The sequence below is a fragment of the Thermobia domestica genome, chromosome 2 (genome assembly GCF_964235325.1).
Source record: "Thermobia domestica chromosome 2, izTheDome1.hap1.1, whole genome shotgun sequence".
In the NCBI taxonomy this organism is placed as follows: domain Eukaryota; kingdom Metazoa; phylum Arthropoda; class Insecta; order Zygentoma; family Lepismatidae; genus Thermobia; species Thermobia domestica.
In genome coordinates this window covers 117,755,369-117,779,050 of record NC_137455.1, presented here as the reverse complement: position 1 = coordinate 117,779,050, position 23,682 = coordinate 117,755,369, and the positions used below count along the sequence as shown (strand labels likewise).

The window sequence follows — 23,682 nt, the reverse complement described above, 5'->3', positions numbered from 1 at the left end:
TCTGCAATAAAAATTGTGATAATTCTTTTTCTAATTTTAAAAACTTTTACAACATAAATTGTATAGATATACTCTCATGAATGAATTACAATAATAGAAAGAAAGAAACTATATATAAAAAGCATAACAAAACAATTACAGGTAATGAATTACTTAACTTTTCGAAACAAACAAAAATACACATAGCTTGCACTGAAAACTTCAATTCACTTAATGATTTATAACTCTCCACCTATTTCATCTAAAAACTTCTTTAAAGATACAGTTTGGAGCTGAAAATTATGTATGTACCACATTCTGTAGATGCTAATTCTAAATAAAATTATTGAACTTCAACATAATTATAATCAAAACAGAGTCAAACAATAATATTCCATTTAAAAATATACCTGTATCTAGTATCACTTCTATTGCACCACCTGTTAGACCGGTTCTTTTTACTTCATTCACTTGTGTATCAGTCCAATAAATCTTCTTTGTCGCAGCACTGAAGTCCAGTTGTACAGGATTATGAACTTGTGGTAAACTGACTGTTGGGATAGTATGATAGTATGGCATCTTGAGGTCTACTCCCCGTATTTCATTGGCCCGTGAGAACAGCAGCACTTTCTCATTCACTGCAGCGGAAAGGAAATGTAACAAACATAATTGCATGCTTTGTAAACACATTATGTATAATTCTTTGTAGTTTTCTATTAGCTGTACCTTCTATTTAAATTATGTATCTAACAGATTTGGGGAGGAAAAGTTAGATATAAATTATAAATAATTAAGAATATATTCAAAAACTAATAATCTCATTAACTGTTATTTGATAATTCAAATATTTTAATTCTGCTTTACTTGCCTATGTAGACTTTCTTTGCTTGTCTAGAAAGAAGTGAAAACTCATGCTAAAAATAGATCTGATATTAAACACACATAATTCTCGATGCTGCCATAAAAAAGGCTTTAAAAATAGCAATTGCAGCTTACTACTCAATCAAATGTAGGAACTTTCTGATTTTGTAAAATCGGTTGGATCAGTGTTTCACAACCAATTTATTATTTATTTAACAAAACCATCTAAATAGAAAAAAACATCTTATATTAAACTTGTAACCGTCATTAATAATGCGATATAACAATACAATAGTTACTATTATATCAAAGCACTTATAGTAGATTGTGTTCACAAAGTTTAACAAATACCTTTCTGAGAAGAGAAGTCAGAGTGATTTGGAAATGTGTGACAGTGGAAATCTACTGGAAAAATTATGTCTATCTATACTATGACTATTCTTGAAATTCTGATGTAAAAGTACTTCTGGCATTTGATGTTGAACCAAGGGATGCAAATGTGAAGAAACAATAAAATGTTTTTCAGAAATTTCCGTAAAACTACTATAAATCGCAAGTTTCTTGCGAAAGTTAAAAGGCTTCAGTTGAAGATCAAAAAGAATTTTAAGAAAGAAAGAAATGTGCTTGATAGTGCGTATGAAGGAATCTATGGCATTTTCCAATTGATAGAGATTTGTGGCAGTTAGTATTGGTCAGATAGATAGACCGTATTTTAAATAGATGATACACAATGTAGATTCGAAGACAGAGTGTATTACTTGTAATGGAAAATACAGTAACTTACTGATTATCTGAGGCCATCGGGACCAAACTATCTCGAATAATAAGGATACGAAATCCATTTTAAGTCTATTCTATAAGTAGACCTTTTTAAATAAGTAAGTAATTTAAAACATCTTTATTATCAATACATCGAGTGCTAAGGCTAAAGAAGAATAATTTCAAGGAACATTTCTAAAGAAAAGCAGTTTTAAGAATGATACAGTAAAATGAAATTGTCCATGAACAGCAATTAACTTTACGAACACCAAATTTAAATTTAATTACAGGTACTAACAAGTGAGTTTCATTTCACAATGTGACAATACGGCAGACTTCCAAACTATGCAAATTCAGTACTCAAACTTGAAGTAGTACATCTGTAACTACAGGCTGCCATTAACTAATAAAATTAATTGTAGGATCTGCTTCTCTTACGCTGAATCGGTATCTGAAAGCTATTACTCGTTATTCCTTAATATTTATGTTCTATTACGATAAGTTGAAACCAAAAATCACCAATTTGAACCACTTTTGGTTCAAATAAATGATTAATGAAGAAGACAGAACTTACTCTTGGAAAGCTGAATAAATTGCAAAAAAAACTTCATCTTGATATTTTTTACATAAAGTAATGGAGAGATCTTGGGCACAGAGACTATCTTCATTATTTTTTGAGAACTTTTCAAACTATTTCCTGAATCATAACTTACTGTATATCTTAGTATTGGGGACTTCCCGTATATGCTAATTCAATCAAATGCTCATTGATTTCGTCCCAATATTATTTATTTACAATAGTATCTTCACATATTTTCCCGACTTCATCACTGAAATCTCTCATTACAGTTATACAGGTATCCATTTTTCTTTCTATGATGTTTTTTTATTTTTTCATATCTTTTATTTTCTTCATTACCGAGCAATCACTACCGTCTTACTCACAGCCTGAGAAGAATATAAAAAATATCGTATATCCTTTGCTTCCTACTTTTTCTATTACACCCACACACAACTTTGAAAATTCTTATTAACTATACGTTATTTTGTTTCAACTTTTATTTTTTGAGCTCTTCTAATTTTCTTTCCTTACATATGGTAAGTATGTTTTTCGTTCCAGTTCAAATTATTTCGTTTTTGCCTGTATTTTTCCCTAGATCTACTTTCACCATCTTTATCTTGCAATAGTCTCTCTGAAGTAATTCCCCTCCCAGAGACCCTATATGGGATATTTTAATTCCAGAGGTATTATTATTATTATTATTATTATTATTATTATTATTATTATTATTATTATTATTATAAAGGTAACCAAGAATGTTCTGTCGCTTTTTGTAGAGGTCTGTGTTCCATTGGCCCTCACACCGTGAGCTGAATTTTAGTGGAGATAAGTCGAAGATCAGTTGTTGGTGTGGGTATATCCAACATACTACCTGGTTGTGGCAGTTCAGTTACACCGTGAACTTGCGTAAGGACAGAGTGAACATTGGACCTCTACAGAGCGTCATAAGAGTGTATATGCTGTATGAGTTTAAACTGGGGTCAAACGCCGCTGCAGCGGGCCGGAATATATGCCAGATCTTTCGTGAGGGTGTCGTGATTACGCGGACACTGCAGCGGTGGTTTAACAAATTTCAGAACAGTGACGAAACAATCGAAAATGCACTAAGTCCCGGAAGAACAACACATGTACAAAATGAAGATCTTCAGGCAGCAATTGAGGCGAACAGTGACCAGACATGTGAGGAACTGGGATTACAACTCAGTGTGAGGGGAGAAACCATTCGGCAGCATCTTCATCGACTTGGGAAGCACTACAAGTTCGGTCGATGGGTCCCACATGATTTGACTCCGGGTCAGAAGGCAACACGAACAGACATCGTGTTTCTTTGGTGTCTCGTCTGAGGAAGGAGACATTTGTGAACAGGGTGTAGACATATGATGAGAAGTGGGTCCTGTATGAAGCTCCACGGCACCGTCATCATTGGTTAGCATCCCATGTGCCGGTTCCAAAACAGCACTGCACCAGAAGGTCCTCCTGTGTGTTTGGTGGACTGCTCGCAGCATCGTGCATCAGGAACTGCTACCAGCTGGTCAGGGCATCGATGTAACAGTGTACTGTCAGCAGTTGAACCGTGTTCAAGAAAAACTATCTGGAGCCATCACTTCTGAATCGCAAATGGGTCCTTCTGTTACAGGAAAACACTAAGCCCCACGTGGCTACGATGACCCGGGACACCCCTCTACGCCTTGGATGGGAAACACTATTGCATCCGCCATACTCCCCGGACATTGTGCCGTCCGATTATCACCTGTTCCATTCCTTGGACAATCATTTTAGAGGACGCCAGTTCAAATCCTTAGTAAAGGTGCAAAATTCACTTGATACCTTCGTCGCTTCACGGCCTACCAAGTTCTACCGCGATGGAATCCATGGCCTTCCAGAACGTTGGCAGAAGGTCGTCGATGCTGATGGAGGTTCGTTGATGCTTTACTTTTGTTCTTCCAGATATGTCTTAGGTGACATATCGATGTTCGAAGGTGGTGGGTGAAAAAGCGAGTTGGTTAGCTTTATAATAATAATAATAATAAATACCTGTAAATATATGTCCTTATGCTGTAAATCTTACGTACAAAACAGATAACTGGGTTTTAAGCTACCGCTAGATTTTTAATTTCTTTTGATTAACGTTATACACAATTTAAGTGCGTTATACACAGTTTAGTGTCATTTAACTCAACAATGACATTAAAACCAACAATATCAACAACATTCATCTTTAGAACAGTTCCACTAATCAAACTTCAAAAACAAATCTTAACGTATCTAGTGTAATGAATTCTTTTATTTTTATTTTATCTATTTATTTTCTTCAGACAAATCATTATTAAAAGCTTTTGTAACAAGATAAGAATATCAGGACGAGTCGTTTAGAGTTTATTTGTAAGAAGTATCAAGCGACTTACATAGATAGTTGCTAGCAAATTTACAAACAACAGAAATATAGAAAAATACATGCTACAACTTACCAACACATGTTTTACCATCTTCTGCTAAACGCATCACATGTGGGCAACTACAATTGTACGTGCCATTAAAACTCAAAAGGCAAAGGTGTGAACAATTACCATTATTCTCCGCACATGCATTTTTTACGGTTCCTATAGTAAAAAGACTTTATTAATTTTCGTGTAATTGAAAGGCAAAAAAACAACAAAACAATATTAAACCACATCTATTTTATTTCAGGGTTTTCTTTAAAATGAAATTAAAGTTATTTACATCCCAAATGTTCTGCACATCTCTAGTTCATTTGAATGAAAAGAAAAAAAGAAGTTATTATTCTTAGTAGGAAAGTAATACTGAAATCAATAACACTGTCATTTGACTTTTCTTTCTTTTGAATCACGTGTTGAACCGTTACATATTATACAATATTTAGATAGGAAAAGGAAAAACGAAAGCTATTTGCATGCATTTGCAAAATATTTTTTCTTTCTTAAAACATAAAAATAAGAAATGGATTTGCTATCTTGAGATCTACGTGCATTTTCCTCGAGGTAAGCACAAAAAATAAATAACGAACTAAAATATTGGTTTAAAAAGATGTAAACATGGAAAGGGGCATAATAGAGAGCTGAGCATTTTCATCTCAGATACTTTCTCGCTGGTCATTACGGATAGCAACATTTATTTCGTCTTTAACAACCAAAGCAACATAAATACTATACTAACTACATTATTTAGAACAAGGTTCATAACATTTAAGTTTCAAATAAATGCTACATATGTTCACGAACACACTTAGCTTTTTCATATTCAACACATTCATCTATTTATCCAGATCTTAACAGAGATAGTTATATAAATCAAAACAACTTAAATCATTATAATGAATAAGAAGGGAAAAATAGAAAAACCTCATTGTCGAAGCACTATTTTAAACATTTGTTGCTTGCTTTCAATAACATGTATACAATATAAGTTTTCATATTTAGGGCAAAACTTCATAATGGACATAGGTATTTAGCCGAAAATAATTATATATATATATATATTCGGCTAAATACCTATGTCCATTATATATATAAGTTGTGTTTGCATACTGCTTCAGTAAATTGACAAAGTAAGATTTTGTTTTTATTATTAGTTTTTCTACGTCTAAACATTGTCAGCTTAGTGAACATATGTGATTTCATTACTTTCTTTATTTATTTAATTTTACGTCTAATACTTATGTCCTATGCACTAAAGAAAATTAATGATCTATTAGAAAACGAATCCGGAGCCACAAAATACCGAATATTTTAATATTCCGAGAATTAATCTTAAATCTCATAATTTAAACGCCTAATTTCGAAATTATCTATCGAAAAAAATCAATTTACAAAATAAATTCCTAACTTTGATCTATAACAAAAAAGAAATCATTTAAGTAACTGACATTTATAATGTAAATTAATTAGTTTTATAACGTTATATTCCGTTGAGTTAGGTTGATTTTGAGTTTAACGTCCCGTTCAGTAGCGACGCTATGTAAGACGTGGACCTACTGATTAACGTGGAATCCGAACCACATGAGCTCCCGCCGGGAGTTGAACCCGGATTTCCCACGCCAAAAGCGCGTACGCTAAACGTTATATTCGGGTATATTAATATTCATGTTCCGACATAAAATGATAAATTAATTGGCACACAAATATTTTATTTTTACATTAAGATATAAAACGAGTAACAAAGATGAATTTTAAATATTATACTAATGACAGTAAATTCATCAGCAAGCTAACGCTAAAGAGATAAAACATTGTGAAACGAATCTCTGAAGAAAACGTTAATATTACGTTATTAAAGTAAAAATATTAATAATCTGAATATTTTCTTGATATTTAGTATCTATCACATATAACACATACTTTTAAAAAACTAGTTTTTTGAGTTCATATTGTGAAATTAAATTAACAGATTATATAACTATTATTACTCATGATTTAATTTTAAAGTAATGATGTTTAATATAAATACACGATGTTTAATATAAATACTTTTATGCAATATTAGAACTGACCATTTTTTTCACTTCATATCTTCGCCAATTATGCTGATCAGTTACAGCTCTACTTACATTTCATTTAAAATCACAATTATAACATAACATACTTCTCCATTTATGCGCAAAAGTGTATAAAAATAATAAGGAACAAAATAAAAAAATGTGTAACTTCAGAAGTTTGTTACTAACACCATTATTTATATTAAAATAAACTAGATTAATTCGTAACAATTCTCACCTCGCGGCTGTCGACTCGGATGTAAGATCTGAATGTCAAACGGCTGTGTCAATGTTCTTTGAATTATACTAATGTCTGATCCATTCCATTTATTAGCACGTATCACTGAGTTAGTTCTCCAATCTGTCCAATAGATGTAGTTTTCAAACAGAGATATTGCAAAAGGATGAGAGAGTGTTTCATGTCCTCGCATGATTTCTCGGTGATCCGTTCCCGCATATGTTGCTGTGTGTATAGAGTCAGATCTAGGAAAGAAAAGCACAGATGCGCAAATAAATTCAATTTCTTTCTGTATGGAAACTATGTACCATAATTATGACATCGTTAGTAGTTTTATATCCCAGTAGTTTTACAGCTTACTTCTAGGATCTGAAGAAATTCTATGAAAACTCACCTTGCATCCACCCAATAAATCCTTCTTGCGTTGTAATCAAGAGTTAATCCATTTGGCCATGCACCACCACTCGTAACTTCATTAACACGAAGAACAATGTGACGACCATCTCCACTCATGCTACAGGATTCAATTCTTGGTGCTTCTGCATCCCAGTCAGACCAGAAAAGGACACTATTTAAATATATACACACATTCATTAATATGACCACTCCTTGTTACGCATGTTTTAAGAATATAATAAGTACAATACGGACGCTGCACATTTGAAAGCAAATATTACAAAAACATATTCTAACTCATTTTATTTAATAAAATGTTGTTTAGTAAAATACGAGCTTGTGTTTAAGTACTACGCTACTTACTCTTTCCAAAATATTGCTGACTAAAACAAATGTACTTTTTATACCTTTGCTTCTTGTAATCTTCAAAAAAGCTTTTAATTACCCTAATGATGGATTAAAATACAGAATAATGAATAGCGTTTTTTGATTTGTTAATAATATATACACACAAAAAAGCAGAACAATTTGACATAAAAGAAAAAAAAACATTATATAGATATATAGATATATCTCAACGAAAATAAAATAATGAAAAGGTCCCGAGTTGGGGAGGACAAAAGGTGAGATTTGAGTAGTCACCAGCAGAGCTAATCCGATCAAAAGTAGGCAGAAAAAGGAAAGTGTATTAATTTTAATTTTGGTGCAACACAAATTTTCAATGACCTTTTCTCGTTCCACCTATCCCTAATTAGGTCAAGGGTAACTGACGAGTATACGTATTAACAAACTGCTTTCAACGAAATAATAAACAGATTTTCACAAATGTTTTTCTTTTGCACGTATTAAGATAAAGCACAATTTCGGCAAATTTTCTCCTCTCAATATTTAGAAGGAATTAAATACTCATTGTTTCTGCTGTAATTGGAAGAAAACAGAAAAAAAGAATGACATTGTTAATCACAGAAATTCTTATATTACTATAGCATAAATTCTTCATATCAAAATAACATAGTATTTCGCTGTTAAACAACGCAGAGAAGTAAACGAATACGAACATGAATGAACAGCACTTCTTGGTGACCTAGTGGCTAAGGTGTCTGCCTTTGGTGCATGAGGATTCAGGTTTAGTTCTTGACAGGAGAGCATCAAACGCACTACAGTGTTTTAAGTCCCATTTCAAAAACCGTAGGTCTTGTTCTATATAGAGTCTTGCTACTGTCAAAGGACGTAAATACAAAACAATCAATTTAACAATGACGTAGGGAAGGGTGAGTCTAGGGAGAAGTCTCCAAATTAGTGAAGTCTTCAACATAATTATATATACGTAGATATAAATCTAGCCGACAGACTGCCGGAGACTCGAATCTCATTCTGCAACTCGCTACGTGGTGTTACAGCTACAAACAATACGACCAGTTTTTTTGAGTTTTGGAATTTCATTCCTCTAGCACCTGCTGGTCGGCCTATTTGCTAATAATTTATAAAAGCAATTGAACACTGCATGCTTAACTCTGCCTTGTGTATATATGTATTTCAGTTAAGTAAAAATTTTGGCTATGTTATTCCTGAAGTAATCCATTGAATATGATCGAGAACACGAACTAACAGTTAAGTAGCATCGTTCTTCACGAATTCATCAGTTTCTATAAGTTCTCTGCTTTCTATATTCTGAACGTTAAAAATCAAGATTTCTGAACCATTAAGAAAGTAAGATATGGCAGAACTGTTGGTATACTAGAACATCAATATATAAATATGTATTCCAAAAATGGAAGTTGAAATTTATATTCCAGTAGGTTACATTAATTTACTTACCCATCTCTTGGATCCAAAGCAATCGCTCGTGGAGATTCCATGTCTCCAGCAATCAAAGTTCTTCGGAAGCTTCCATTTAAACGAGCAACTTCTATCTGATCAAGGTTACTTTCCACCCAATACAAATTTTCTCCTATCCAATCTACAGCAAGACCTTCTGCTGTCGCTAGGCCTACTTGAACCACTACTTCGATATTTGTTAATGCTGAAACATATTTAATTATCTTACTACAAAGCTGGAAATTTGTTGAAACTAGCTTCTGCTATTCCATTTATAGTACAAAAATGGATTTATATATGTCTGTGTATATGTATAAATGTATAAATGTTCCACCATACATTAAAAAAAAATAAATAAATAAATCTTGGTGTTTATTTTCTTTGCCACTTCCTTTTCAAACGTTGTTTGCGGCTGAAATTGATCAAAGATAAAAGGATAAAATTGAACCCCAACTTGGATTCTTTAAATCTTTACATAACCTAGATTAGTTTCCAGATTTAAGAAATCTCACCAGTCAACAACCTCAATATTGAGAGAGTTGAAGAAACCATAGTCGTATTAATATTCAAAAGTACTTTTATTAGAGAACTGAAAAATAATCCGAAAACATTTCAATAACGATAATCTGACTCAGCAAGACTTGAGCATATTTAATATCACCAATGATGCCAAATAAGTCAGCGACTTAAATTGCCCTATCGATGTATACGCAAACATGCAACGAACATCTTGTTCTCATTGTTATCTTCTTTTACTACTTCATCGATTAAGCTCCGGGAAGATTTGCTGAATCGCAAACTTATCCACTAATCAGTTTAACTTGTAAGAATATTATTTATTTCAGTTTTTTTATTAGTGATATTTATATTTGGATAAATATTTATATGTGATGTGTATATTGATGATGTGAAATACTTTGGTCCAGTGTAGATTTGATTGAGCGGGTGTGATAAAAATAAGGAATATATTATTTTCAACAATAGAAGAATATCTACAGAACAGAAAAATAGGAAAAAAATGCTTGAATTTTAATATGATCATGTATATGCACAGATGTCCTACGCGTCTTGCAACGGTTAACAAACATCAACTGGGAAAGAAAAATAATATAGAATATAATAAATATAAAAGAGCTTAGCTTGAGAATAAAATTAAATAGAACATAAAATTGACTAAAATAGATAAAGTCTTTCGTATGGCTACTATATATAACACCCTAACAAATACACAAATTCCGTCAAAAGAAGTTTTAACTAAAAGTAAAACATTCAACTGAAAAGTTAATGCAGCACAGAAAATTGAAAAATCGACTAAGTCCTGGAAAATTTTCCTGGTAAATTCCAAGTGAAACAAAATCTAAACAGGGAAAAAATAAAATAATGAAAAAGAAATCAAATTATACAACTACTAAGACTTAAATTACATAGGAAAATGACACCAGCACAATCATACAAAATCAATTATCCCTTGTCTTATTAGAGATTATCTTTTGAGTACAATGAGGTAATAGGAAACATCAATCACAAATTATTCCAATGTAATTCGACAAAGAAATTCCTTAACAATTTAATGGAATCATTAAGCAGATATTGTGCACAAGGTCCTTTTTCGTCCAAAATTTATCTTCTGCTAAATAATAATAATTCAAATAAAATTTTGTTTCTGAACTACAATAATGTTACATTACAAAACGTAAATATTTTGGGAAAAAAATGTAAAATAATGCAAATTTAAGTGGTGAATAACAATTTTAAAAAGTAGACAAAAAAATACAAACATATAGCATAAACAACAGAAGAAAGCACTCGTACATACCGCTTAAAACGTAAATAAGTAAAGAAAAACTAACAATACCAGCGTAGCTGGTGATTCAGATAAAGGTGGAAATTCCTTCTTCTGGTGACATAAGTAGAAATGAAAGAATGAGTATATATTCGAGCATTTCATTTACTTACTGAGAATTCAGTTTTATAGTGAAATGGGCGTTTTGAAAAACTGGTAAATTTATTTTGTATATACAGTTTTGAGAGCTTTCGGAAAAAAGTAACTAGCATATTTCATATACATAATCTGTAAATAAAGTATGCCAATTTGCTTTTTCCGATGGGAGCACGTTAAAATTTAAAAAGAAAAAAAGTCATTATGAAAGCTTTTTCTCTCAAACTTAGTAGAATGTGTTGAAACACCTCTATTCATAGATTTGTAAGGAGGGTTGCAAATGAATAAACATTATTTTTCTCTTTGGCATAATCTTTTCTACTGAAAAGAATACATAGTTTAAAACAATTACAGTAAAAACTAATTAATTTTAAAAAATACATACTAATTCTGTATCTAAACAAATACGACTAAGCGCACAATAATGGTTTAAGAGAAGAAAGAAACGAAGTATGAAATTCTAGAGCAACAGACATAATAGTACGTCTTACAGAAATTAAGTGCAAACTTAATTTTTGAACATGATCCTCAAATTGACGAAATATGCTAATCTGTAACGAAGCACATTGTATATTCTAATATTAATATTCAGCTTGAAACAAAAATATCCGAACTTTCGAAAATGTACTGAATATAAGTAATGCAGTTAATGCACTAGTAGAAAATTAAAAATGAAAGCATATACTGGTAAATCACGATCTAATCTAATGTAATGAAATTTTATACACATTTTCAACGAGCATGTTAGCTATGTGTAAGTAGCCACTGACTGTCAAAAAACATTTCACTGATAATGCAACAAAAACAAAATGCCTTGAATGATATTTTAGATGTACATTGTGCTGGTCAATGTTACCTGTAAGAATATCAGAGACGATATTCTGTACCGATCCCGCATCACTGCCGTGTACACACTGTGCCACATCCACAAATCATCATCAATAACGCCGAAAATGAATCGTTATCATAAATATAAAACACTAAACATATAATAAGCCACTCGTACTTTGAATTGCTTTTCTCGCTAACCCAATTGACGGGCTAAACAATGGCCAGCTCGAAGAGACAATTCGTAATCATAGTCATAGGCCCAGCAAATCGTCTGCTCCGAATGTCTAGGCGTGCATCTGTATGCAGCTATCATCCAAAACAGGGCTGGCGTGTGTTGCACACCCTCTTCGAACCACTGGCTAAAATGATTCAAAGCGGGCACTTCCTGTGCAATGTGTCGTGTGATTCTGCCGAACAAAGAGTCGGGACCCCTAAAGACTCATGATATGCTTTCGGCTAGAACTCTGTTAAGTGCACGCACTGAGCTCGCATACGTTATCCTGGTATCTTCACAACAAATTAGAACATAGTTTGAGGCGGGAAACATTTAAACAGTCCTTCGGCACGTCACCAATGCTGTCACGAGTTCGGAGTTTCCCGAAGAAAATATGACGATTCCAAGCAAATTTCTTTGGATGTTCATTTTTTTTAATTTTCTACTAGCATACTTACAGTTAACAATTAAACGATTACTAACAACAGATATTTAGGTAGTCATTACTTACATCCACTAACTAAAGTTCCTCTATATATTTTGTCATCAACCACGTCAGTCCAAAATATCATATCTGCACTCTCTGTGTGGTAGAAATCCAGAGCTATTGTATTCTTCAAACTCGATATAAGAGCTTTCACTTGGAATGTTCTCAGATCTACTCCTCTTATTTCATGCCTATTGCTAAATATTACGTATGGCGTTGCTTCAGCTGTAAGAAAAAACAAAGCAAATATATATTTGTATATGAATAAATGGAAGCATGCATTTCACTACATGCCATTTAAAGTTAAGAAATATTAACAGATACTGTTAATTATAAAATATCAGAAGTTTTTGGGACATAAGTTTATACTACTACACATTCATATAAAATTTGATAAGAGCAAACCAAAGATATGGATATAGATGTGGAAATATAATAATTTTTTCTAACATATTATCATAAACGAAAAAAGAATCAGAGCAAAAATAATAGAGCAAGCGATTAAAAAATAAATCTGACAGAAGTTTTAAAGAAAATCATGAAATAGACTCTTAAACCCTGAAAAATTCTCTCACGAAAACAGTGAAATATGTATTTGGAGGCACGAAGTCGCTGTAACACAAACAAAAAAGGAGCCAAAGCTGTAGGATTATCATATGGAATCCATTGAAGATCAAGTTTAAGTGAGAGAGTAAAGTTTCATAACGTAAAATGTAGATATGTAGGTGAAAAGTTCAGAGATTTCTTACAAATGCAAATACATTCTTCAGACAACATGTCAGACGTGTAACGACATATCATATCGTCTAATTTTTGTACTGATTATCTATTTAACCCCTTACACTGAAATGACGAGTCTAGCTCGTCATGGCCTCCCGGTGCCAAATCACACAATGACGAGCTACATTCGTCATAAAATTTAAACTATTGTAGCATCACGTAGAGTTACTACATTGATGCTTTGAAAGTTATATAATGATAAACCATCTATAATACACTTTTGTAACTTATTCTTCAATTATCAGAATTCAGAAAATAAATCGTAGTAGAAGGGCTTGATGTTAGTCTAAGTTCCAACCGTATTTGTCCATCTCAAATACTTTCTCTGCCCAACTCCGACAAGAACTTTCTTTAAGGCGTGTATATATATATATATATATATATATATATATATATACTAGCTGAACCTGCGCTCTCTACACAGCGCATTATTCGCATATGAGCATAAATCGCCTTATCATTCCTTACAACATCTGCACATGCCTCTTTACAGACACAAGTTAAAGACGTATTGATTAAAAAACAGCCAAGGGATATCATAAAGGGGAGATTTTTCGATTATTTTTCTGAATATCTCGCACCGTTTGCAAGATTTGAGCCTACTTCCGGTTGGAGTTTCTAATTCATGTATGACCAGTGTTTTTTTTCTTCTTGCATGCAGTATGTAATAAGCAAATACATTACATACAAAATTAATATAATGTCAGTTATATATGGTGTTCATTGGGCAAAACACTCCCAAAAAAACATCTTAGACTGGAGAAATGGTTATCCTTCCTTTTCCATTGTTATTTGGCTATGAAACAAATGCCGGAGACATATACAACCCCTATATACAACAGTGTGGTGTTGGAATGTATAATGATTAGGATGTGATGTTTTATTTTTTTTAATTTCAACACTTCTAATGTACCCGTAAAAACGTAATAAAGAAATAGTGCCCATGTTTTTTAAATATTCAATTAGAACTGGACAATCTACATGAAATTTGCAATCGATCAGTGAAAACGTTATCCTTCTAGAGCCTGTAGTTTCTGAGATCTCATTGTCGAAAGGATGGGCCGCAAACATATATGCGTATTTTAAAAGAGCTCCAAAGATGGCAGCACAATTCATTTGCATTTATTTCGGAGAAGGCTTACTAAAGGCAAAGGCCTTTGAACAATAATTTAAAAGGATAAACTTTGTGAAAAATATTTCTTTAAGTAATTTATTTAAACTACACTCCTTTAAAAATATTTGTCTTTGTTATAAACGTGAAATCACAAATTACCGTAAATCAAAGGTTTGAATGCTAAGGTTATAGTTTAGAGCTCGGTCGCTCTTAAATGTATAAACCTAGCATTTTAATATGTAGATATTCGTTCAGGAAAAGAGAACTGTGTGATACAAACATATCTCACAGTTAAAACTGCATCGATACGAACATGGAATCAGAAATTGAGTTTTCTCTTGATCCACGTAAGATGAAGATGGTACTGATGTAGAAATATTAAATTTTTCACACAACTTTTAAACAGAAAACCACATTTAAACACAAAATTCAACTCTTAAACTTTCCCCTATTCGTTTTTCTTTAGAAATGAAATCTTTGAGTTTAACGTCCCACGATTATGCCCTTTAGGCTAAGGGAGACGGTGGTTAAAGCAAGTGAATGAAGATGGAAGAATTGGTGGAATGAGAAAGTGAGAGGAAACGGGAGTTTCCCGAAAACACCCACGGACAAGATGTTCTCCACTACAAACTTACTTGGCTAGGGATCGAACCAGACGCTCGAGAGACTCGGCTCACGGCTTAGTCACCACCGAGCCGAGCCGAGAAGTGAGCCGAGTCAACAGCTCACCAAACCCAGCCGGCTCGAGCCGATGGATCACCTGAGCTGAGCCGAACCGAGGCGATGACTCACCTGAGCCAGTGGCTCATCGCAACCGAGCCGGCTCAAACTGATGGCTCATCTGAGCTGAGCCGAATCGAACCGATGGCTCACCCGAGCCGAACCGAACCAAGCCGATGGCTCATCGCAACCGAGCAGGCTCGAGCCGATGACTCAGGTGAACCGAGCCGAGCCGGCCTGGTTGGGCGCAGCATCGTCCTGATTAATAACAAAGAAAAAATACAAGTTCGCCTAGAAATATTTTTTCAGTTATTGATAAATAGATGGAAGTAATAAAACAAAACAAGTCTAGATAAACACAAATGATTAATTTTAAGAACTTCATAGATGCTGTTACACGACCTTAACAATATGTAGGCGTACTCGATCTTTTATATATTTGTACTATTATTTCATTAGTTTTTTTTGAATGATATTTGCAACAGAGATCAAACTAGTGCCCACTGATTTAAGAGATTAATTAACAAATCAGTTACTACAAACTCAAATATAAAACATTTTGTTTGTCTTCCCGTAACCCAACTTCGAAAATTGAACTTTTGTTTTAACATTTCGTAGCAAATAGTTGGCAACTTTCATCTAGTGTTGTCAACAGCTCGAGCGGCTCGGCTCACGGTCAGTCATCATTGAGCCGAGCCAACAACTCACCCAACTGAGCCGAGGACTCAAGCCGGCTCAGTTGGGTTGAACCGAGCCGAGCCGATGGCTCACCCCAAGCGAGCCGGCTCGAGCCGATGGTTCAGTTGAACCGAGCCGAGCCGTTTGACATGACTAACCAGGGATCCCTCGCACCGAAGGTAAGCACTCTACTACTCAGACCCCGTTCTCCCCACTCTCTCTTATCATTCTTCCCAATTTGGTGTAGATATGAGCATTCTGATAGCAAATTATCCTATTTTTCTATTATATCATTTTATTTTATTAGTATTATGATCATAACAAAATTGATTTTCCTTTTCAATGATAAATCGAATCAATGGTAACCAATCCACCGAATGAATAATAACTTCGCAATAAAATTCTAAACGCTCTTTGAACGTCAAAAACTCAGTCCATGTTTTTATCAGAAGATAAAATGACAAATTCATATCGTTCTTTTGTTTCCGAAATTTAAGATTTCTATATTAAGGACAACTGTAGAAACAGTTAACATTCTAGTATACCACCTGGCATATAAAATTCATTATAGAACTTTCATATACTATAGACAACGTTACAACTTAAAACATGGATAGTGAAAAGGATGCACAGAAAATAACTACGGAAATTATTAATAGCTTCCATGTCCTGATATTATATATATATTAAAATAATGAATGTGCTCGACATACTGTCATCAATCAGGACATGAAGGCTTAATTAGCTGTAGTGATTTTCCTCTATCCTTTCACATTTTACACTTTATATGTTTGTTCAGTGTTTGGGATTGTTCTTACATCATTTTCGCTACTCGGGAAGTTCAACAAATGTAAACAAAAGCTTGTGATTGAAAATTAAGATTCAGAGACAATCAAAAGCCTTCCTGCGCATAACTGATAGTGATTTTAAAAGAAAAGTTGTTCCTTTCTAATTTTTATACTTTTACTCTCAAAGAAACTAAAAAAGAAAGACAGACCAAAAATGAAAACCTACCAGTACTTTTACACGAAAATTTGTCGACTTCCAGCATGTAACCATCGTCACATGCACATTTGTATCCACTTTTAATTTTGACACATGTTTGAGAGCACGTTCCCCATTTATCACAAGGATGTACTTCTGAACAGGTAACGCCATCTGTTTGAAGGTGAAGATTCTCTGGACAGTAACAAAGTAATCCTTCTGGAGTGTTGTGACAGTAATGACTACAGTCACGAATATGAGCACATGCATTGTCCCCTGAAAATAAATTTAACGATTTTAGGGCCCAAACATTAAGCAACAGAAATAAAAATCTTCAAAGTCAATATCAATTACGAATAACTAACACATCACTTATGAAGTAGTGTAAAATAAAGAGTTCGACGTTGATTTCCAGTCACAAACAACGAAAATTTAAGAATGTGTTACATCGATAAATCTGCTATACCACAAGACAAAGACTAAGAAGGAACAGCAACACTTATAGAATTTAAGTTAATAATGAATAGACTTTTGCAGATAGTGTCATGTATATGTGTCCCTTTTTCGAGAAAAAGAAAATTATATATATCATAAGCATCTCATTACCTTTACTTTCCGCTACTCCTTAGTCAAAATTGTGTCAGACCGATCATTACACATGCCTATTGAGAATGCGAACTATATTTCATACTCAAGCGGTGTCATCAAGAAAAATACCTTATTCATTTATGTAATAAGTTTAAAAAGTACATAAAAAGAAACTACCTCAAGCACCTTTGTTCGTCCTCCAGAAAATATTAGAATACTCCACGTTGCCGCACAACGTATATTTGGAAATTTTAATAGGAGCTTTAAAGAAATTAAAATAATTCAATTTATCATCTTAATAACTGGTTACAACCTTCTTATTTTGCAAGATTATCTTTTACGCGCGTGTATTCCAATTGCTTTCCAGAGTACTCTCCAGAGAACTTTTAGCTCAGAATTAAATTTTTGCCTCCCCCTTTCCTTCCTCCTAATCATATATCAAACAGAAATCATTAGCGTTGAGGCTTGCAAATCACAAGGAACGCATGCCACGATAGCATAACAAACATACGATGCAGAAAAGTCAAAAACAACATGCTCACATTAAAAGGGTCAACTGTGCAATGAAACCCGTATTGAACATTACGATACTGTTACAAAATCACTTTCCAACGACAGTGTTCACAGTAATTATTGATTTATACGGAATTGTTATGTTCTCCTGGATATGAAAAACTACACTAATATTGTTACTTCATTATTTTCGAACTTGGTTACTGGGATTATTCGACTTGCGAATGCACTTTCAAGCGATAAATCAATATAAGTGCCACCTTGAAACTGTTTCACTTATTTTATTTTTTAAAAAATACGTTTATGCCGTAGTTAGATGTTCATACTTGTACTCAATCATGCTGCCTCTTGAATAGCACTTCTTACCTCGTATCTCAAGTTAGGTGATTTACATAGACAATTACTCTCCACTTTCTTTGGTAACATTTTAAAATTACTAAACTGGGTGCATTGATGGCTTCTTCCTTCCTGAAGAACTATTCTCGAAAAATTAGGGAATCTATAGTTTGTGAGGATTAAGGATTTACTCATTTTTCTAGGATAATTCTTCAAGAGGAAGAACCCAACAATGTGTCTTTTTTAGCAATTTTAAGATGCCATTTAGAATACAATGAAACTGCCTAAGTGAATCACTTATGTTGAGATACAAGGTAAAATGTTCTATTTTAAGTATTTGTTTTTATTTATTTTATTTTGAATGTATAAGGTGGCGTAGAACCTACTTACCAATTTTAAAGACAATTTTATCTTCAACTAAGTTATAAAATTTGAGAAAATATATGGGTCACATCATGTAATGCTGTGTAATTCAGTTTATCTGAGCAATTCCATATTTTTGAAAGAGCTAAAATCAGCTACAGAACGTAAAACTTTAGCAATTTTAGCAGAAGTTCATTTTTTTCTCAAATTCATATCAAAGATGTCAAATTCATGTCTGACATTGAGATAAAACAGTGTTGAGGAAAAACACTGAAGTAGAGGAAAAACATATTGTGAAAGTGCTGTAATATAAATGGCAGGATAGGTAGTCGTAACTAAAATTGAAATGAGAACTAAATAATTTTTTTTTTTTTCATTTATTAGTTATTCCCAATTTAAGTTGATAAGTAGATTTTGTACCACTTTGTATCTACTACAGATGCTGATTAATACGAATAACTAATAAACAGAAAGTTTTTGCACCGTAGCATATGTAAGAAAATGTAGCTTACCACACCGCAATCCTTCATCAGATCCATCTTTACAATCATATTTGCTATCGCACAGTTGATCTACTGTTATACATTTTGTTCTATTGTCACAAAATCTAGAGGGATATTCGCACTGTGGCATAGGCGTGCCAACATCACAGTCCTTGATACCAGGAATACATTGATCTGTTTTCTTGCAGTCATCTCCTGTGCAATTTTGAGTTTTGTTTGCTGAAACAAACAACAAGAGCATGAAATTAGGACAAAATAAACGAATGTTCTGTTAAAAAGAATTAATTAATTGGCATTTATTGTACCTGTCCAGTACCAAGTTATATGAGACAAGATTCACTGTTTTAAGTGGAATCCGAAGCTTCGTGCCGCACAGAGGATCACTATGCCTATCATTTTATCTTTCAATAAGAAATCAGAAATAATATGCCTCCTGATCCTGACGCCACTTTATCTTGTTATGCATGAAAAAGGAAAGTTTATACACGGTAGTAGCATTATACATGAATGCAAATAAGAGGTGAAGATATTGTTAAATTGACGCAAGATAGAAGCCCTCAAATGATTTATCGTACTATTAATGATGATATTTGCGTAACTTATTTTGAGTTAAAGGTTTCTTTCCAGCATAAACGCAAAGTAAGGTGGGAATTATAATTTAACATGGAATCTAAACCCATCAGAAAATAAACCAAAATCGCCACAACATACCACCTGATTCGACATACAAGTGATATTTTGTGAAGTAACTAGCACAAATTGTGCTTTGTAAGGATGTTCCCAATTTACAGATTTTCACGATAAATAATAATAATAATAATAATAATAATAATAATAATAATAATAATAATAATAATAATAATAATAATAATAATAATAATAATAATAATAATAATCGAAAAGAAAGAAAAAAAACGAAAAAATATTCCAAACCTGAACCGAATATTAAATACGCCATTTTCATTGGTTAATTATTTATTTCTTTGGTTGCTAATAGTGCTCAGTATACACTGTTACTGTAAGCTACTATTTCAATGGCTAAGCACAAACAGACAATTATACTTGTATATAATATATGAATTTTCATATCTTGTTTGGATACCACCGAAGTCTTGTACTTGTTAAGTGTGATGAGTCCAATTATTACTACTACCAGGAGGTCCAGGTTCGATTTTCAGTTGGAGTTCATGGGCTCGGATTCCACGGTAAAGCATAGGTTCACGTTTTACACAGCTTCGGTGCTAAATTGGTCGATAATCTCCAAATCAACCAACCAATCAATACTGCACCAAACTAGGAAATCTACAAAACTGAACTGTATTTTTTCTTTTTAATCGAAATGATGTATGTAATAAAAAGAGACTGTTTTATTTGAAGCTACACATCTCATATAGAACATGAACACTTTTTTCTTTTTTTACTTAGTAGCCTACGTTTAGGCCCTACAAGGTAACAGAAAGCAGATCCCGTCGCAAAATCAATCTAAAATAGTGAAAGCTGAACGTGCTAATTGTTCAGCAACTGGAGAGTCCGATCACCTGAAATAGCTATATAGAAATTAGTGACTTACAGAAATAGCTTATATGACAAACAAACGATTACGTAAACTAATAATATGCAAAATTATTTATACTAGAAATAATATTAATAACTAACCACAATCCACTTCATCACTGCCGTCTGCACAATCCCTATTCGAATCGCATACGAAGTGGCGAGGAATACAACTGTCGTCTGCACATGCAAACATATGGTCTCCACAATACGTATCTTTTTTCTTTGTAGGTTTCTTTCCACCGCCTGACGAACAAGCATTTTCGTCACTCCCATCACTGCAGTCAGTTTTATTGTTGCACACTAATTCTGAAGAGATACAAGTTTCATCCACGCGGCAATAGAACTAAAAAGAAACGAGAAACGTTTTACTGTTATTTTCAAACTTATGTTTTTACACATTACTAATGCTTTTTTGTGCTTTTTTACAATATTAACACTATTACTTTCTTTCATTAGAATGTTACATAAAATATAGAATCATTATTGTGATAACCACTGCAGGCTTGAGCAGTAATAATAATAATAATAATAATAATAATAATAATAATAATAATAATAATAATAATAATAATAATAATAATATCATCACAGCAGTCGATATAGCAGTATACGCGTAACCCAAATATATATTTTTTTCCTCTTTGTTTTTCCATTTACTCTGAGATCTGCAGAAGTTTCTTACAATTCTGCATGTGTCCAATACTACTCTTCTGTATTTTCTTTATTATTATTATTATTATTATTATTATTATTATTATTATTATTATTATTATTATTATTATTTTCAATTTCAATTGTCTCAAGTGTATTTTTAAACGTCTTGTGGGCCACCTCGGTATACGATATTACTATGGTATTATTTTCACATTTTTGGTCTCCCATTGTTCTTTTATGTTTTGGGATAGTTGTATTTTTCTATTTTTTCTCTGTGTGCTTTCTACAAGTTTGTTGATTTGGTATAGTAATGTCTATCAGATATACCATTCCGTCTCTTTGCTTATTACTGTGATGTCCGGCCTATTACGACGTACTCCTTCGTCGGTTAGTATTGTTCTGTCCAAGTGAAATTTGTGTTTATCTTTTTCTAGTATGGCTTCCCGTTGGTATTTGTAGCACAGTACTTCTAGTATCATTTTCTGTTTCATTGCTATTTCTCAATGTATGATTTTTGTCACTTTGTTATGTCTTTCCCTATATTCGGTTTGTGCTATCATTGAGCATCCATTTGTGATATGTATTGTTTCTTGATATATTTGACAACTGCATTTATCATCTTGTACTGCGATGTTTTTCATATTTTTTTAAAAATTCTTAAAAAATAATTTAAAAGTATTTTGTATTAATTACCTGGTCCTGTATTCCTTCCATGAAGCGTTCTGTTTCTGGGTATAAATCTCTGATTTCCATCCACTGAACTATCGTTTCTCTATCTACACGTTCCTGGTTGACTTGTTCTGGGAATCACTCATGTAGTAGCTTTTCTCTCCATTGCTTCTTTATGTCTTTTATTGTTTGTAATGTTGGTATTAGACTCCTCCGTCTATCCTAGGAGAAATGGTCTGTATTTGTAGTCTGCTGCTATTATTGCTCTATGCAGTTTTGAATTTTCTTGTTTTCCATAGAAATAATTTCTTAATTTTTGAATCTGACTGTAATGTAGATTTTGGATGTTGATTAGTCTTCGTTTCTTGGTAATGACTCTCTTCAGCAGCTCTTGAATGTAGTATTCTGTACTTTGCTAATATTGTTCTGGTTTTCACTTTGAGATCTGCTAGTAAGCTCTCTGACCATTTTATTTCAAATGAGTATGTCAGAACTGGTACTGCAAATGTATTAATAGCTTTACTTGTGTTCTTACTGTTGAGGTTTGTTTAGCATACATCTTTCAGTCTCTTTTAGTAGTTTTGAATTATTTCTTCTTTTATCTTTTTTAGGTTCTATTCTTCTGGACTGGTTGAATCCTAAAAATTGGTATACTTCTTTCGGCTTCATTGCTTCGATTGTCTCTTCTGTGGATAACTTATATTCTTTGGTTACCTGTTTTCATCGATAAACGTGGATTGTTTTGCATTTTTCTATTCCAAACTTCATTCTTACGTCTGTTGAGAACATTTCGGTGATCTTCAGTAGATTCCTCAGTTGTTTTCCGTGCTCGCATATAGTTTGATATCATTCATATGCATTAGGTGCGCTATTTTAAATTCTGTTTGCCTTTCAGTTTTATGTTGAATCCATACTTCGTGTTGTTCAGTAATTCTGACAGTGGATTTAGTCCTAAGCAGAATAGCAGCAGGCATAAGCTATCTCTTTGGAAAATTCCTCTCCTAATATGTATATCTTCTATCTGTAGTTTTGTCTGGTTATCTTTCAGATGTAGTGTTGTATTCTATCTCCTCATGTTGTTTTGTGCGAAGTGTATCAATTTCTCGTTTACTCTGTAGATATTCAAACAGTGTAACATCCGAGAGTGCGGTATTGAGTCGTATGCCTACTGATAGTCTATGCATGCTGTGTATATGTTACTGTTTTTATCATAAGCCTGGTTTGTTATTACTGCATCCATTATTAATTGTTCTTTACATGCTTGAGAGTATTTTCTGCAACCTTTCTGCTGTTCTGCTAATGTTCGCTTCGCAGTATTATTATTATTATTATTATTATTATTATTATTATTATTATTATTATTATTATTATTATTATTATTATTATTTCTTTTTAATACTAGGTTAGTTAAGAATAAATTTAATATACCGCATGGATAGTCAAAACGAATAAATATATTGTAACTCTATTTAACACATCAATATTAATTTATTTTAACATATAAAGGAACATACAGTCCTAGTGAAGGACGAATTAAATGCAGCACAGTAATACATTAACTGAAACTTTGTTTTAATGACTCAGTTTAAATCTATATTCTTATGTAAACGTTAAATAAAATTATATATACGAATAACAAGATTTTTC

General features: G+C 32.8%; 1 protein-coding gene across 4 annotated transcripts in view; it reads right to left on the bottom strand.

Annotated features, from left to right (window-relative positions):
• The window catches only part of LRP1 (LDL receptor protein 1), a 527,843-nt gene that overhangs the window by 154,601 nt on the left and 349,560 nt on the right, over positions 1-23,682 (bottom strand). For 3 of the 4 annotated variants that reach the window (XM_081745289.1, XM_081745263.1, XM_081745282.1), the window contains exons 19-27: positions 20,812-21,055; positions 19,165-19,374; positions 16,883-17,128; positions 12,601-12,801; positions 9,106-9,310; positions 7,286-7,459; positions 6,892-7,136; positions 4,632-4,761; positions 390-622 (exon numbers count right to left, since the gene is read on the bottom strand). In XM_081745289.1, the coding sequence (XP_081601415.1) occupies positions 390-622; positions 4,632-4,761; positions 6,892-7,136; positions 7,286-7,459; positions 9,106-9,310; positions 12,601-12,801; positions 16,883-17,128; positions 19,165-19,374; positions 20,812-21,055 (1,888 nt within the window). Of the gene's footprint in view, positions 1-389; positions 623-4,629; positions 4,762-6,891; positions 7,137-7,285; positions 7,460-9,105; positions 9,311-12,600; positions 12,802-16,882; positions 17,129-19,164; positions 19,375-20,811; positions 21,056-23,682 lie in introns of all 4 variants that reach the window. The other variant, XM_081745273.1, reaches the window with a different exon arrangement.